Source organism: Necator americanus, chromosome III, assembly GCF_031761385.1.
Source record: "Necator americanus strain Aroian chromosome III, whole genome shotgun sequence".
Classification (NCBI taxonomy): domain Eukaryota; kingdom Metazoa; phylum Nematoda; class Chromadorea; order Rhabditida; family Ancylostomatidae; genus Necator; species Necator americanus.
Genome location: NC_087373.1, coordinates 38,057,927 through 38,071,849, shown reverse-complemented (window position 1 = coordinate 38,071,849; position 13,923 = coordinate 38,057,927). Strand labels below are relative to the sequence as shown.

General features: G+C 40.3%; 7 protein-coding genes across 7 annotated transcripts; 3 read left to right on the top strand and 4 right to left on the bottom strand.

The window, feature by feature from the left end:
* Positions 1-227: 227 nt before the first annotated feature.
* RB195_012251 (uncharacterized protein) lies at positions 228-1,379 on the bottom strand (the record flags this gene model as incomplete). The annotated part of the gene is made up of 5 exons (XM_064194023.1): positions 228-248; positions 326-430; positions 973-997; positions 1,051-1,064; positions 1,338-1,379. The coding sequence occupies 5 exons, from the start codon at positions 1,377-1,379 to the stop codon at positions 228-230; spliced, it is 207 nt and encodes a 68-aa protein (XP_064051606.1).
* Positions 1,380-3,123: 1,744 nt separating this feature from the next.
* Positions 3,124-3,573, top strand: RB195_012250 (uncharacterized protein; the record flags this gene model as incomplete). Its single annotated transcript, XM_064194022.1, has 4 exons — positions 3,124-3,140; positions 3,204-3,237; positions 3,285-3,305; positions 3,439-3,573. The coding sequence occupies 4 exons, from the start codon at positions 3,124-3,126 to the stop codon at positions 3,571-3,573; spliced, it is 207 nt and encodes a 68-aa protein (XP_064051605.1).
* Positions 3,574-4,250: 677 nt separating this feature from the next.
* RB195_012249 (uncharacterized protein) lies at positions 4,251-4,987 on the top strand (the record flags this gene model as incomplete). The annotated part of the gene is made up of 4 exons (XM_064194021.1): positions 4,251-4,347; positions 4,484-4,558; positions 4,844-4,864; positions 4,938-4,987. The coding sequence occupies 4 exons, from the start codon at positions 4,251-4,253 to the stop codon at positions 4,985-4,987; spliced, it is 243 nt and encodes an 80-aa protein (XP_064051604.1).
* Positions 4,988-6,531: 1,544 nt separating this feature from the next.
* On the bottom strand, positions 6,532-7,085 carry RB195_012248 (uncharacterized protein; the record flags this gene model as incomplete). The annotated part of the gene is made up of 2 exons (XM_064194020.1): positions 6,532-6,761; positions 6,971-7,085. The coding sequence occupies 2 exons, from the start codon at positions 7,083-7,085 to the stop codon at positions 6,532-6,534; spliced, it is 345 nt and encodes a 114-aa protein (XP_064051603.1).
* Positions 7,086-8,182: 1,097 nt separating this feature from the next.
* RB195_012247 (uncharacterized protein) lies at positions 8,183-8,692 on the bottom strand (the record flags this gene model as incomplete). Its single annotated transcript, XM_064194019.1, has 1 exon — positions 8,183-8,692. The coding sequence occupies one exon, from the start codon at positions 8,690-8,692 to the stop codon at positions 8,183-8,185; it is 510 nt and encodes a 169-aa protein (XP_064051602.1).
* Positions 8,693-10,531: 1,839 nt separating this feature from the next.
* On the top strand, positions 10,532-11,056 carry RB195_012246 (uncharacterized protein; the record flags this gene model as incomplete). The annotated part of the gene is made up of 4 exons (XM_064194018.1): positions 10,532-10,628; positions 10,767-10,841; positions 10,912-10,932; positions 11,004-11,056. 4 exons carry the CDS (start codon positions 10,532-10,534, stop codon positions 11,054-11,056), a joined length of 246 nt encoding a protein of 81 aa, XP_064051601.1.
* A 2,300-nt stretch (positions 11,057-13,356) lies between these two features.
* Positions 13,357-13,587, bottom strand: RB195_012245 (uncharacterized protein; the record flags this gene model as incomplete). The annotated part of the gene is made up of 1 exon (XM_064194017.1): positions 13,357-13,587. One exon carries the CDS (start codon positions 13,585-13,587, stop codon positions 13,357-13,359), a length of 231 nt encoding a protein of 76 aa, XP_064051600.1.
* Between the last annotated feature and the right edge of the window lie 336 nt (positions 13,588-13,923).

Sequence of the window (13,923 nt, the reverse complement as noted above, 5' to 3'; positions counted from 1 at the left end):
CGGCTTGTTTAAAGTGATAGAAAGTAATCGTAAACAAATACATCGTACAGTCACTTGACACACTTCAAAAAAAAAAACAGCTTAACTTCATGATAACTAGCTTTCAAAGGAACGTTAACATCTTTAAAGACGTCCAGTTGCTTCACAGTCTTGATCAGCTCATTCTTCTCGCGTATATGAAGCTCCCGGCGATTCCCCCTTTCCTGGTGAGCCGTTATCCTTTTTCATCAAGAGTTTTGAGATGGTGTCTGAAAGAAGACACTTTAGTAGGGATTTATATGTCCACCTACGATATTTTCGCATTTGAAAGCATAGAGGAACACACCGATCTTCTTTCTTTCCCAGAGTGAATAGTGAATTTCATGCTGATCCCTTCTTTTGATAGAAAACCCTTTTGGTAGAAAAACCAAATTCGGAACCGCAACTTAGTCTGCAATGTTTTTCCTTCAGTATGCGATACGTGATAAGTAAACGAGACCAACTTCATCAAAGGAGAAGAGTCAATATAAAAAAAAATGTTGTCAAACTCCAACTAGAGTTGAGAAACAAAACGAAATGTTGAAAGAGTAGACACCCACACTGATCACTTCGAAATCCGTGACCAGAAAAATTCACAAAACAAAATTCGAACAATCCGCTCTTTCGGCCAGCGTTAAAACTGACTTGCTGTTATCACCTAGGACAGCTGTTTTCCTTCAGTTTTGTTCCTCTAGTAGTGCTAGAAGTTTTCCTTTTCAAAAAGGAAAAAGTAAAAAAAAAATAGACTCATTTTACATATTTCTGGATATGTTTTCTCACAGCTCGTATACGTTCACGACGCATTACATAAAGAGCTTCTCTCGTTGTCACCATGGACACACACAAAGCAGCAGCCCCAACGTTAAAAAGTCCGTCTAACGTATCTCTTGGATATCTCGATGGTGTTTATGAAAAAACAGTAGAAGAAAGCAGAAAGATGAAACAGAACAAAACCTTGAGATGTGTACGACTTCTTCGTCTGGAGAAGTCTCATGACATCCTCATGTATTTGATGTGTATGCTCCCCTCCACAAAAGCCTATACGCCTAAAAATCACATATAAATATCAAAAACCACAACAACATCAAATGGAATGTAATGAAACAAAGGAATCTCCTTAGCTAACACAGTTCCAGGGTGAAATGTAGTTGGGGCCCACTTAGTGGGCCACCTTAATTTCTCGATTTAAATAATTAAATCAGTCAGAACCCTAAGCTCTAAGCATTAATCTTAGAGGATCCATGATATGTGACCTAACGTTACTAAGAGAAAAAAGTAAGTTAGAGGCTCGAGAAATAAGGGCGCCACTGAGCGCTTACCTCCCCACAAATACATTTTCCCTCAGTTCCACATGAAATCATTCAGAGATGCATAACCATACAAGTTCTAGCGACAGGGTGGGTAAAATCCTAAATATCACTCAAAATTGAATATGGCTTAAACACAACTTGCTGTGAAGCAGACTCTTTCTACGCATGAACTCGATTCAGACCTAAATTCAGATCAATGTTCATTTCGGGAATACAGAGTTGACTACAGCTACCAGTTGAGGATGATGTTCCCAAGGAATGGACGGGACCTCCACTCGTTAGCTGGGAAGTACATATGAAATCTGAGGATTTGGAAAAAATTAGGAACAAATTTGATTTTTTTTCTTAAAAGGAATACTAAGAAAGCTGGTATCTTCTCTATCAAAATTAGTTGTGGAAGAAAAACACAAGCTTTCAGTCCAAAGTCCTTCCACTGCAACGATTTTAATAGGAAAATCCCTTTTTAAAAATCACAGACCAAAGTGACAATTCAGTAGAAGTAGCGCAACGTTATTCTCCAAATATTTCTGTGAGTCTTCAATTTTCGAGAAATTCACGAAATCTTATGTGTAAGGTGCTCTCGACTCGAAAAGAAAAAACAAAACTAACTACAAAACAAAGCAAAAAAAACAGACTTGCTACCCAACATCATGATATGATGCCATATTATATACCTATAATATTAACCATATTATTATATTATATAATACCATATAATATTACATTATATACCAGCTTATGTGAATTCAAATGTCTAGAAAATGTGAAACTTTTAAATATAAAGAGTGTAATATAATGGACCCATCACGAATAATCGTCATCATCATCTTTTCTTTCAGACTTTTTCGTATGAATGTTCACATCTACACGCAATCTAATGAAAACATTTAGCAGCTGAAACCTTACTACTCTCTCGCACGCACTTCCTTATCAAATGAGAAGAAACGGAGGAAGTAGAAGGTAGAAATACAAAATGGTTTTCATGAAAGTAAGGTGCCATGGTAGGGCGAGCATTATAAAGCGGAAGTGGATGACGTCGAATATATTATGTGTTGTGTAGCTACACACACTGCGCGCACTCTACGACATGAAAAAAATAATATTTTCTGATTTTGAGTTCTACGAACTTCAAACCTTCCTGGGCTGGACAGGTAAGTTTTATTTCTCGTGGATTTTTTTTATTTTATGTGTCCATATATTTATCTTCTGTATGTTGTTTGTGTTCGTCTGCATATACGCTCTTTTTCATGGCTTGTTCCTCAAATATAAGTCTTCTCCTTCAATGCACGCGATTACATCTGATATTGTAATTTCATTCATTTTTCTTCTTCTTTACACTTCGTTTCACATCGCTTGGTGTACCTTCTGTCATCCTTTTTTGTCGCGTCTATATGAACATGCAAACCATTGTATGCTCTGGAGGGGAAGCTTGATGTGTACTGCGACGTTTCTATATTATATCTCACTGAGGGCACTGCCGGTCTTCCATAAGCTTATATGTAAGCTCAATCCTTGTTGATGTTAGAAATCTCTAAGAAGACCTATTAGCACTACACTCTTCCTAATAAAGCACATGAGCCAATAGGTGTGTCCACGCAAACGTTTGTTGATCCCTCAATACATCGAGTATACCTTATGCCTAGTGGTGTTAAAAGAACGCCTCTTTACACCCCGCCATCTGAAGGAACAGCATTGTTTCATGTGAGACTGCAAGGAAGTCATTATCAGAGATTGTTCTTAATCAAGTTAGTTGAACAATTTTCTTTGCTCTCCGAATGTATTTCCGAACTACATAATGGATGTCAATCGCAAGTTAGTTTTCTTCTTATACTTCGTGTTTTTTTTTGTGTTCAAGTGGTATTTTTATGCTTCTAGTGTTGCTGTGAATGAATGTCCAGTTTGCGGCGCAGTTAGCCTAATCCCAATTTTCATATTTCTCTAGGACGTCGCTCGCAGCAAGATGGATTGTACTCGGTAGTAAGTAGAGAGATTGAAAGTGTGCGAGATGGGCGATATAGCAGCGATGGATATATATATATATATATATATATATGGATATTATACATAATTTTCGTCGCTTACTGTTCAACAACTAATAATATGTGTTTAGGAATACGCGTCAGCTCGTGAGCCTCTCTTCAAAGTGATGAGAAACCTAACGAAAGGCACGCGAATGGGTTTGGAGCAGGCGGAGCCCCGACCTCTATGTGAAACAACTCTTGCGTTTCCTATAATATACCGATAGTCGAATGTAGCTTTAGATCAAGTTGTTAATTTATTAGAATGAAGTTGTGGTGAAATTAGTAGACAACTACTAGAAAGGAAAGTTTATTTGGTGGTTAAACTGATGGAACAACGGCGGTTCTAGAATGAAAAAGGGAAACGTGAATGTCAAAAACTTTGGATGTCTGCTTGAAAAAAAAAATCAAAAACATAAAGGAGGTGTGGTTTCCCAGCTATTCAACAGCGGTAATGTTTTGGCGCAAAAATCAATGTGTTAAGCCCATCTAGTTTTGATAAAGGTGTTGCATAATGAAACAATCCATTAGTACAATCTACTAATTGCAAACGTCGAACTTCTACATTTGGAAATGTACCAAAACATTGCTACTGTTGAATAGCTGAAAAACCACAGCTTTTCAATATTAATATTTAATGTTTTTGATTAAGCTGTAATTTTACGGCTATTCAACAGTGGCAATGTTTTGGAGCATAAACCAAAGTGTTAAGCCCATCTAGTTTTGCTAAAACTGTTGTATAATGGAACAATCCATTAGCACAACCTACTAAATGCAAATGTCGTATTTCCTCATTTGAAAATGGAACACATTGAATCAAGTTTGATCAATGGAGAGGTGGAGCTGGATGATTGGAACTATTAAAGCCCTTGTGAACGATATATTTTCAAAGTTGGTAGGTAGTATGAAAGTCGTTCTGCTGCTTTCACTTCTCCTTGTTGTTGATGTGTTCTCGCTCAACAAAACCTGGACTACCGACAATTTTGACACCGGCGCTGAGGGTGAGTAAAAGCATTTGCTACTATTACTGACGGAAAGGATTTGTTAAAGGTGAGTGGCTCCAGGGCAAAGTAATGAGTTTTTGAGACACACTTACTATTAAAGCTTTTCCTTCCACTAATAAATGTGAGTTCACAGGAAACGAAACAAAGGAAGAAGCAAGGAAGAGCGTTGGTATGAAAAAACACAAAGTAGTTCCACCGCTTGCACTTGGTGAGGAAATTTGACATTAATTTCCCTTGATTCTATTGACTAAATAGAGTGTGTGTTGTGTAGCGGTTAGAGGTTCCACCTCCTGCACGATCGATCGGAGGTTCGGACCCGCCCGAGTGCTCACCAAGCCTTTCGTCCCTCTGGGGTCGACAAATTGGTACCAGACTTGTCTGGGATGATAAAAACACTGACATCGAGGGGCACATCCCAAGCAGATTGATTAACGCCATAAACTTTACCCTTTATCCTGCTGACTAGATAGTTTAATGTCACTCAAAATTTCAGGACTTGCGGCAGGCATCGGTGGTAAGACTTCAACCACTTTTCAATATTTGTTTTTTGTTTAGTTCGACGTTATCAAATTACTATGGTTTTGAAGGGATCGTTGGTGGATTCCTCGGATACTATGGTTGGAGGATTGCAGGATAATAAACAGAATATGAAGGAGCTCGTTGAGCAATAAAGATTTTCTGAACAACATTTATTTGCCATCAATTTTTGCCAAGTTCAACGTAAACGTGGTGTTCATGAGAAAATTCCCTATGCATCAAATACCTTTTCAGTGGTCATCATTGATCTATCCAGCACTACATGAATGCGTCTTTGTGCATAAGAAGTTTTGCACACCAAAAATACATGCAGTGAAAGGGACAGATATTTAAAGCAGCAGCTAATAGAGGAGTTAGTGGACGAAGAAATAGTAGAAATACTACAACTTACTCGCTGCAGGTTTTAGGAACGTTTCCTGAGGTAAACGAGAACTCATACAACAGTCTAAAAAATGGAAGAACTAAGAGAAAACTGAACTGCTGCTAAGCTCGTCAAGGTTCTTTACGTGAGGCACCTCTGTATGCTTTTGAAACGCACTTGGAGACTTCATTTTTGTGCTCGCGCAGACTGTTTTAAAATTAATCAGAGTACAAGCAAACTATCCGTAATCGCGAGAGAAGAGGCACTGAGAAATTGAGCGCGATCTCTGTAACATCTTACACATATTGAGTGTATCATTCGAATTCTAAAGATTTGATTGGTTGCTTCCCGTTGTACAATGAATGAGAGCGGCATATTTCAGGTCCTGCGTTTTGGATCTTGCTGTTTTCTCAGGATTCTATGTTTTAGGCCCTTAATCCTTATGAACGGGTCTTTTCTAGACCAGGTAGTTTTAAATATGTGAAGTACGAAACAAGAATCAGGTGTATGAGGCAGAAATTGGTGTGTGAATGACAAAAAGGTGAAAAAACGGCGGAAACGACAAGATGGAGAATGAGAAAAAAGTTTTGAAGAAGACGTGATGAAAGGAGAAGTGAGAAGGAAAGGATTGCAATAGATCAAAAATTGAAAAATTGAAATCTGTAGATATTTTGGCTGTCCTTTTATCTTAAACATGAAATCGTTCTGTTCGAGATCAAGAAACCAAAAAAAAAACCAAAAGAAGATGAAGAAGTGAAGGAAGAAGAGAAGTGAAGTGTCGTAAAGAAGAAAAGGAAGGAATTTAAGCAAAACACAGTGCAATATCAGTTTAGCGGTTTAACGAAGATGAGCAGTGATAAATTTTTTTTCGAAAAGTAATTATATTATGCGCTTCTGGGTGAGTTGCTTGGTTTCACATAAATGCATCACCCCACGAATCTGAGGTGGTATGAATTTCAGGTGGAGTATTCGTAAAAAACGCCGTATCTTATCTTTTTTACAAGAAGATACGGCTTCGAGCGTTCCGGCGCACTACTTTCAAAAACGAGTTCGGTTGGTTCGGGCCAGCCTTGTGCACACCCGGCATCTTCCGGGCCGTTTTTTTACGCCGATTACCAAGAAATGGACAGAATCACCCAACTCTCATTAATCTACGACCCTGTACACGAATACTCCACTTCAAATCCTTACCACCCCAGATTCGTGGGGTGATGCTTTTAATCGGCGCGCTGCTGCCATCGCCTGACGCGACTACCCGCATATTCGCCGAGCTGAGCCGTCCTTCAGCATAGCTCTGCCCAACCTTCTCGATCTTCTGCGAGGGCTTGCACGGAATCAATCCATTCGTCGCTATTCCATGTCCAGCGAAACCCTACTCGCCTGAACTGCCAATCCACACCGAGTGTCCTCAAGTCCTCTTTCACAGCCTCAGTCCACAGTTTCCGTTTTCGAAGCAAGGTGGCCTCTTCCAGCTTGAATTCGACAAACTCCTCAAAACCCGTTGAACGATTTGCTTAAATCCGCATTATATGTATGTGAAAAACGGAGGAGATTCTCTGTGGCCACTTTCGATTGCGGTGCAAGATGTTGATACCTTCCACGTGTCATCCGCTGTTGCACAACATCGATTTTTCGCGTAAAGTTTTTCATTATGGCGTTCTTTAGCCCTAAATGAACAATGAGCCGCCTAGGCAGCTACCTTTCCTTGCAATCAAGGCTCACCATCACTCCAGACGGTGCTGCTCAAGTTGCTGATCCCTACATCATAATGGGCCAAATTCCAAATAGGAAGACGCGCAGCTTGGCTTCGTTGGTGATGGGGGTCGACCTCAAGCATTTCGTTAAGGAGTGAATGCAGAAGTGGCCTTAGTTGGTCTTTGCTAAATACGCTTCTTGTACCTGCCGTTGTTCTTCATCATGCAGCTCAGGAAACACAACTCTTCAAAGAGTTCGATCCGTTGTCCGCTCACCCTGATTCTCGATCGTAGTCTCAAAGAGATCCACGTCTGTTTGCACTCATCAAGGCGTAGACATAGTCCATATACCACAGCCTGCTTCGATTGACAACATTTTGAAATTTTGCACTGCTTTCTGCGAATATATCAACATCGTCGGCGTACTCGAGATCAGTCAAGGGGCACCCTGATGGTGGTAAGACGATGTCGGCAGGACACTGATCTACTGTTCTTGGCATAATGTCGCCGATGGCGAAATTGAATATGAATGGTCCTGCAACTGCCCCTTGTCTTACTCCAGTTACCACTTCAAACGGTGTTGTACGTCCGGCTGTGTTCGAAATATAGTGGTTGTTCGTTGATATATGTCATCGAGTAAGTGAATGAACCTTCTTGTTATTTCATCAGCGCAAAGCGCGTTGAGAAGACGGCCTCGATGAGGAGAGTCGAAGGCGGCTTCAAAGTCCAGAATTGCTAACTCCTTTGGTTTCAAATACCGCTACCTGATTTCAATCATTCTTCTAACCATGAACACCTGGTCAGTCGTACATAGGCCATGATGAAAACCAGCTTGCACGTCGCGAGTTTCTAGGGTTTGTGACGGATTATATCTTGTGAGGAGGGATTATGATAGTGTGCCTCCACGAATCAAGTGTCCTTTTTTCGAGCCATACAAAACGTATGATCTTTGTCATCTCACCAAATCCAGACGAAGGAAAATATATGAGCACTTATACTCTAACTCCATCGTCTCCGCGATGTTCCATTCCACATTTTTTGGATACAAACCAGAACCTCCGAACCCATCGGTGGTTCTTCGTTGAGCGCGATGAACGGAATCTGGATTGCTTACTCAGGTGAAATCAAATGAAGGTATCCAGTTTAAAAAAAATCGAAATTTTGTGCTTCAAAACTGTAAAGCAAAACACACCGAAGGCTAAGACTATGATGGAAGGACATTCATGCACAACTAAGTAGGTCAAACTTTCATTGTGGCTCCTGCGCTGCCTAGGCAGAACAAACTCAGACACAATCCAGAACCTCCGACATTGAGCGCGATGAATGTCGGTCTTTGAGAGTTCACTAGTTGTGGGACTGAAGGTGCTTGCCGTTTCAACAAGGAATTGAGGTGATCCCTCCAAATTGGAAGGCTTGTTTCACCGACAGCCACAGCACAGACGCTGTTGAGGAATGGAGAACATCTTTTCGTCTTACCGTAATACTGTTTCAGTAAAGCATAGGTTTTCTGCGGGTTCTTATACTCCCATGCCTTCTCGAACACCTTCACTCTTGACGTCCATCCGATTTGAATTCGGTCCTTTTGAAGTTGGTGGTGCAACTTCTTTCTCAGACACTTTTCCTGGCTGAAATAGCCGGTGCTGCTGGCAGCGCATGTAGAATTATACGTGGATTTGTTTTCCGCAGATGCAAGTACAAACTCTTTCCGCGGCATTAGAACCGGAAGCGTTCCCCTTGCAGCGTCCTGCATGAACTTTGTGAGGGAATCCGCATTGCAAACCTTCAGCGCCGCGCGCTTCCGCGTAATTACGGCTGCCGCTCCACCAGCTAGGCATCTTTTACGGCCGGCTGAGATAACCTACACCCCGCCTCCCTATTGTCCTCTAATCAACGTTGCGTCGCGACGAAGCAGTGGATACTGCCAATTTAGAAGGGAGGGGAGAGAAAACGAATTTGCGCAGAAAATTCTGAAGTACGGATATAGTAAACTGAGCGCGTATTATTGGAAATAAGAGAGAAAAAGTAGATCCTTCTATCCAACGTAACTTCACACAAGTAAAGATCTCAAAAAGATGCTGAAGCGGAAAGAATAACATGCATATATTTCCTTACATCTCATAATTTCACACATTTCACGTCCTAACTCTTCTACATAAACTCGCAGTGCAAAAGTATCGAAATCGTTTGTCACGATGCAATTCAACGAATTCGTGTTCAACTTCCAACTGCAGCAATCTATGCACAGCAACTTTATGTGACTTTACTTTGTGTACATTCTTTAAACTCCTTTCTATATTTTACCTTTTCAAAATTTTACATAGATATGTTTATATAGAGTGCATGCCAAATATTTCAATACTTGCTTGTACGTTTTATACAATAAAACTTGGTATGTCTCTTTAAACTTCTTTCAACAGCGTTTCATCGCTTCATTTCTCTCTATTCTCTGCATAAAATCAATATGACAGGTTAGGTGTATTGGTGGCGAACAGAGACCGTTGTATCTTCGATGAATACCTTTAGGTACAATGTATATCTGCCATGCATTAATCGCACTTCGTTAGGCATTGGATGACAGTTTTATCTAGCTATAGAAGCAAAAAAGAAATTCCTAGAAAGCGAAAAAAGTGGAAAAAAATATAGTATTACACCGATTAGTGGGAAATTCCTTGAAAAATCTCTTGTATTCGCAGAGGTGGGTGAGTGGTTCCCATCTATCTAGTCAAAACAGGATAATTTCATTTTCACTCGCATTTCTATATGGCGTATCACTTATATAAACCTCTTTCATTCTTTTTTCTCTTATATTGACCTACAAGCACTACCTTATGTAGAGTTTCAAACAACATCTAATACTAGGTACTTTCCTTCTCGTCGATTCTAAAAGCGCATTATAAGAGCAGCAGAAGCGGGGAAATGGGAAGAGCACGGTGACGTGCGAAACTTCAGGAACACGTAGCACAAGATGAGCAATCAGGCTACTCTAGCGATTATGACGGTGTCAGGAGACGGGCTGAGGAATTAACGATTATCATTAGCCTCTTGGATACGCGGCGGCACTTCATACGTAATGGTACCTCATGACCATTCCCTTTACCATCTACTTCCACCAGCTCTTGCGTTTCCTATGATATACTGATACTCGAATGCAGCTTTAAGTCAAGTTGCCATTTTATTAGATTGAAGTTGTGGTGAAATTAGTAGACAGCTACTAAAATGGAAATTTTATTCGGTGGTTAAACTGATGGAACAACGGCGGTTCTAGAATGAAAGAGGGAAACGTGAATGTCAAAAACTTTGGATGTCTGCTTGAAAAATAATCAAAAACATAAAGGAGGTGTGGTTTCCCAGCTATTCAACAGCGGTAATGTTTTGGCGCAAAAATTAATGTGTCAAGCCCATCTAGTTTTGATAAAACTGTTGTATAATGGAACAATCCATTAGCACAACCTACTAAATGCAAATGTCGAATTTCTTCATTTGAAAATGGAACACATTGAATCAAGTTTGATCAATGGGGAGGTGGAGCTGGATGATTGGAACCATTAAAGCCCTTGTGAACGATATATTTTCAAAGTTGGTAAGCAGTATGAAAGTCATTCTGCTGATTTCACTTCTCCTTGTTGTTGATGTGTTCTCGTTGAACAAAACCTGGACTACCGACAATTTTGACACCGGCGTTGAGGGTGAGTACAAACATTTGCTACTATTACTGACGGAAAGGATTTGTTAAAGGTGAGGGGCTCCAGGGCAAAGTAATGAGTTTTTGAGATATACTTACTATTAAAGCATTTCCTTCCATACTAATAAGTGTGAGTTCATAGGAAACGAAACAAAGGAAGAAGCAAGAAAGAGCGTTGGTATGAAAGAACATAAACTAAACCCTTTTGTTCTAGCTGGTGAGGAAATTTGACATTAATTTTCCTTGATTCTATTGACTAAATGGTTTAATGTCACTCAAAATTTCAGGAATTTCGGCGGGCATCCGTGGTAAGACTTCAACCACTTTCCAATATTTGTTTTTTGTTTAGTTCGACGTTATCAAATTGTTGTGGTTGGAGGGCTTGTTGGTGGAGTCTTCGATTTCTTTCGTAAGAAGAAAGAAGGATCATAAGCAGAACATAAAGGAGCTCGTTGAACAATAAAGATTTTTTGAACAACATTTATTTGCCATAAATTTTTGCCAAGTTCAACGTAAACGTGGTCTTCATGAAAACATTTTCTATGCATCAAACACCTTTTCAGTGGTCATCAATGATCTATCCAGCACTACATGAATGCGTCTTTGTGCATAAGAAGTTTTGCACACCAAAAATACATGCAGTGAAAGGGACAGATATTTAAAGCAGCAGCTAATAGAGGAGTTAGTGGACGAAGAAATAGTAGAAATACTACAACTTACTCGCTGCAGGTTTTAGGAACGTTTCCTGAGGTAAACGAGAACTCATACAACAGTCTAAAAAATGGAAGAACTAAGAGAAAACTGAACTGCTGCTAAGCTCGTCAAGGTTCTTTACGTGAGGCACCTCTGTATGCTTTTGAAACGCACTTGGAGACTTCATTTTTGTGCTCGCGCAGACTATTAAAATTAATCAGATTACAAGCAAAATATCCGTAATCGCAAGAGAAGAGGCACTGAGAAATTGAGCGCGATCTCTGTAACATCTTACACATATTGAGTGTATCATTCGAATTCTAAAGATTTGGTTGGTTGCTTCCCGTTGTACAATGAATGAGAGCGGCATGTTTCAGGTCCTGAGATTTGGATGTTTGTTGTTTTCTCAGGATTCTATGTTTTAGGCCCTTAATCCTTATGAACGGGTCTTTTCTGGACCAGGTAGTTTTAAATATGTGAAGTACGAAACAAAAATCAGGTGTATGAGGCAGAAATTGGTGTGTGAATGACAAAAAGGTGATAAAACTATGGAAACGACAGGATGGAGAATGAGAAAAAAGTTTTGAAGAAGACGTGATGAAAGGATTACAACAAACTAAAAATTAAAAAATTTAAAACCTCTATATACTTTGGCTGTCCTCTGGTCTTGAACATGAAATCGTTTTGTTCGAGGTCAAGCAAACCGAAAAAAATAAACCAAAAGAAGATGGAGAAGTGATCGTAACGGAGAAAATAAAGGAAATCGAGCAAAACACAGTGCAGTGTCAATTTAGCGGTGTAATGAGGATGAACAGTGATAAATGTTCTCGAAATTATATTAAGTATTAAAATTAGTTATTAAAAATTAAAATTAAGAAATACTAGAATTAGTGTTAAAATTATAATTATATTAAGCTGCTTCTGATGTGATGGGAGTAATTAACTGAATCAGGGGCCCGAAACCTTTGCGTTAGACTTAGAGGTCACATGACATGTTGAGCAAGCAAAGAAAAGCTACTAAGAAAAAGGAAGACAGAGCTGGAATCACCACTGCTTTAACTTTACCACAACTTCTAAACAAGCTCACTGGATGTGAATAGCTACATCATATCACGTAGCACTCTCAAAGGGAAAAAAAGGAACCAAAAATGGCTTTTATAGCAATCCAATCGATCCGCAAGCATGCATGCATCAATTTTTATTCGTACCTTTTTGATTTGTATTAGAAAGTTGATGGGCCTAAAGGAGGTCGTCAGATTATTATGAAGGCTGTTCTCATTCGCCAACTTCGCGATTTTAAGATTTTCTCAGTTAAGGCAAGGTCACACCCTCCACAGCAATCCACTGTCAACTAAGCGGTCGTCAAATTCTTCCATGGACTTTGTTTGCTCCAGCCACGGGTAAAATGTTGGTGGGGGAGGCAGGGAGGGGTGGGGAGCATTTTGACGCGAAAAAAACTGTACTACTATTCTAATAACGTGTACTGAACTGCACTCAGAGCGCGAGAAAGGTCATTCAGCACGAGTGCATAGCTGAGTCGCTCGCGGCCCTAAAACGTGAGCATCACTCCTACAGGATCCACGACATGTAGGTTAAAGCTAATAAGAAAAAAAGGAGGGCAGAGCTGGAACTACTACTGTTTAATCTTACAAACGAGGGTAAAATGTAGTTTGGGGGTCACCCAGTGGCGCCCTTATTTCTGGACGATCTATCGTAGATTTTTTTGGAAGTAACTTTAGCTTACATTCCATAGATCCTCTAAGACTAATGCTTACATCTTAGAGCTCCGAGTGATTTAGTTATTTGCTTCCAGGAGAAGGGGGTGCCTCCCTCCCTCCCCCGCCCCCATCTACATTTCATCCAAAACAAGTTTACTAGAAATGAATAGCTAAGTCATATTATGTATTACGTTCAAAGAAAAAAAAAGGATCGAAAATGACTTCCATACCAATCGATCAAGCAAGCATGCATTCAACAACTTTTATTCAGACATTTTCGATTTGTATTCGCAACTTGGCAGCACCAATAAGCATTTTGGGTTAGCATTTATGAAGGCTATCCACATTCGCCTGCTTAACGACGTTAACGGGGCTTCCACAGTAGGGGCAAAGTCGCTTCTTCCACTGCAATCCACGATCAGCGAGCCATACACCATATTCCTCGTTCGACTTCGATGCAAGCTCCGCCCAAGTAGTAACCAGAGTGAAGTCACGAAGAGTCAGCAGGTTAGCAGTAGCCTCTATGCAAATTAAATGGTTCAAAAGCAGCATAATACGAATCTGGGGTGGTACGGATTTCAGGCAGAGAACCTGTATACGGGGTTGTAGATTATGGACACCGGAGTGGTTCCGCTCATCTCTCCGTGAATCTAAGCAAGCAGCCGGCCCCTGAATAGTGTTTTGTACGATGCCTTCTATTGCAGCGCGCTACAATTGCACGCGTAGCGTCCCTTACTGCCTATCAGGGCAGTTCGAATTGATTTTTGACGAATTGTATGGCGGAGGCGGCGCAAGGGGTGGAGCGTTGCAGTAGATGGCGTCGTACAAAACAGGACAAACTGGAGGCAGCTGTTTGCAGTGATGCAGGAAGAGATAAGCGGAACTACC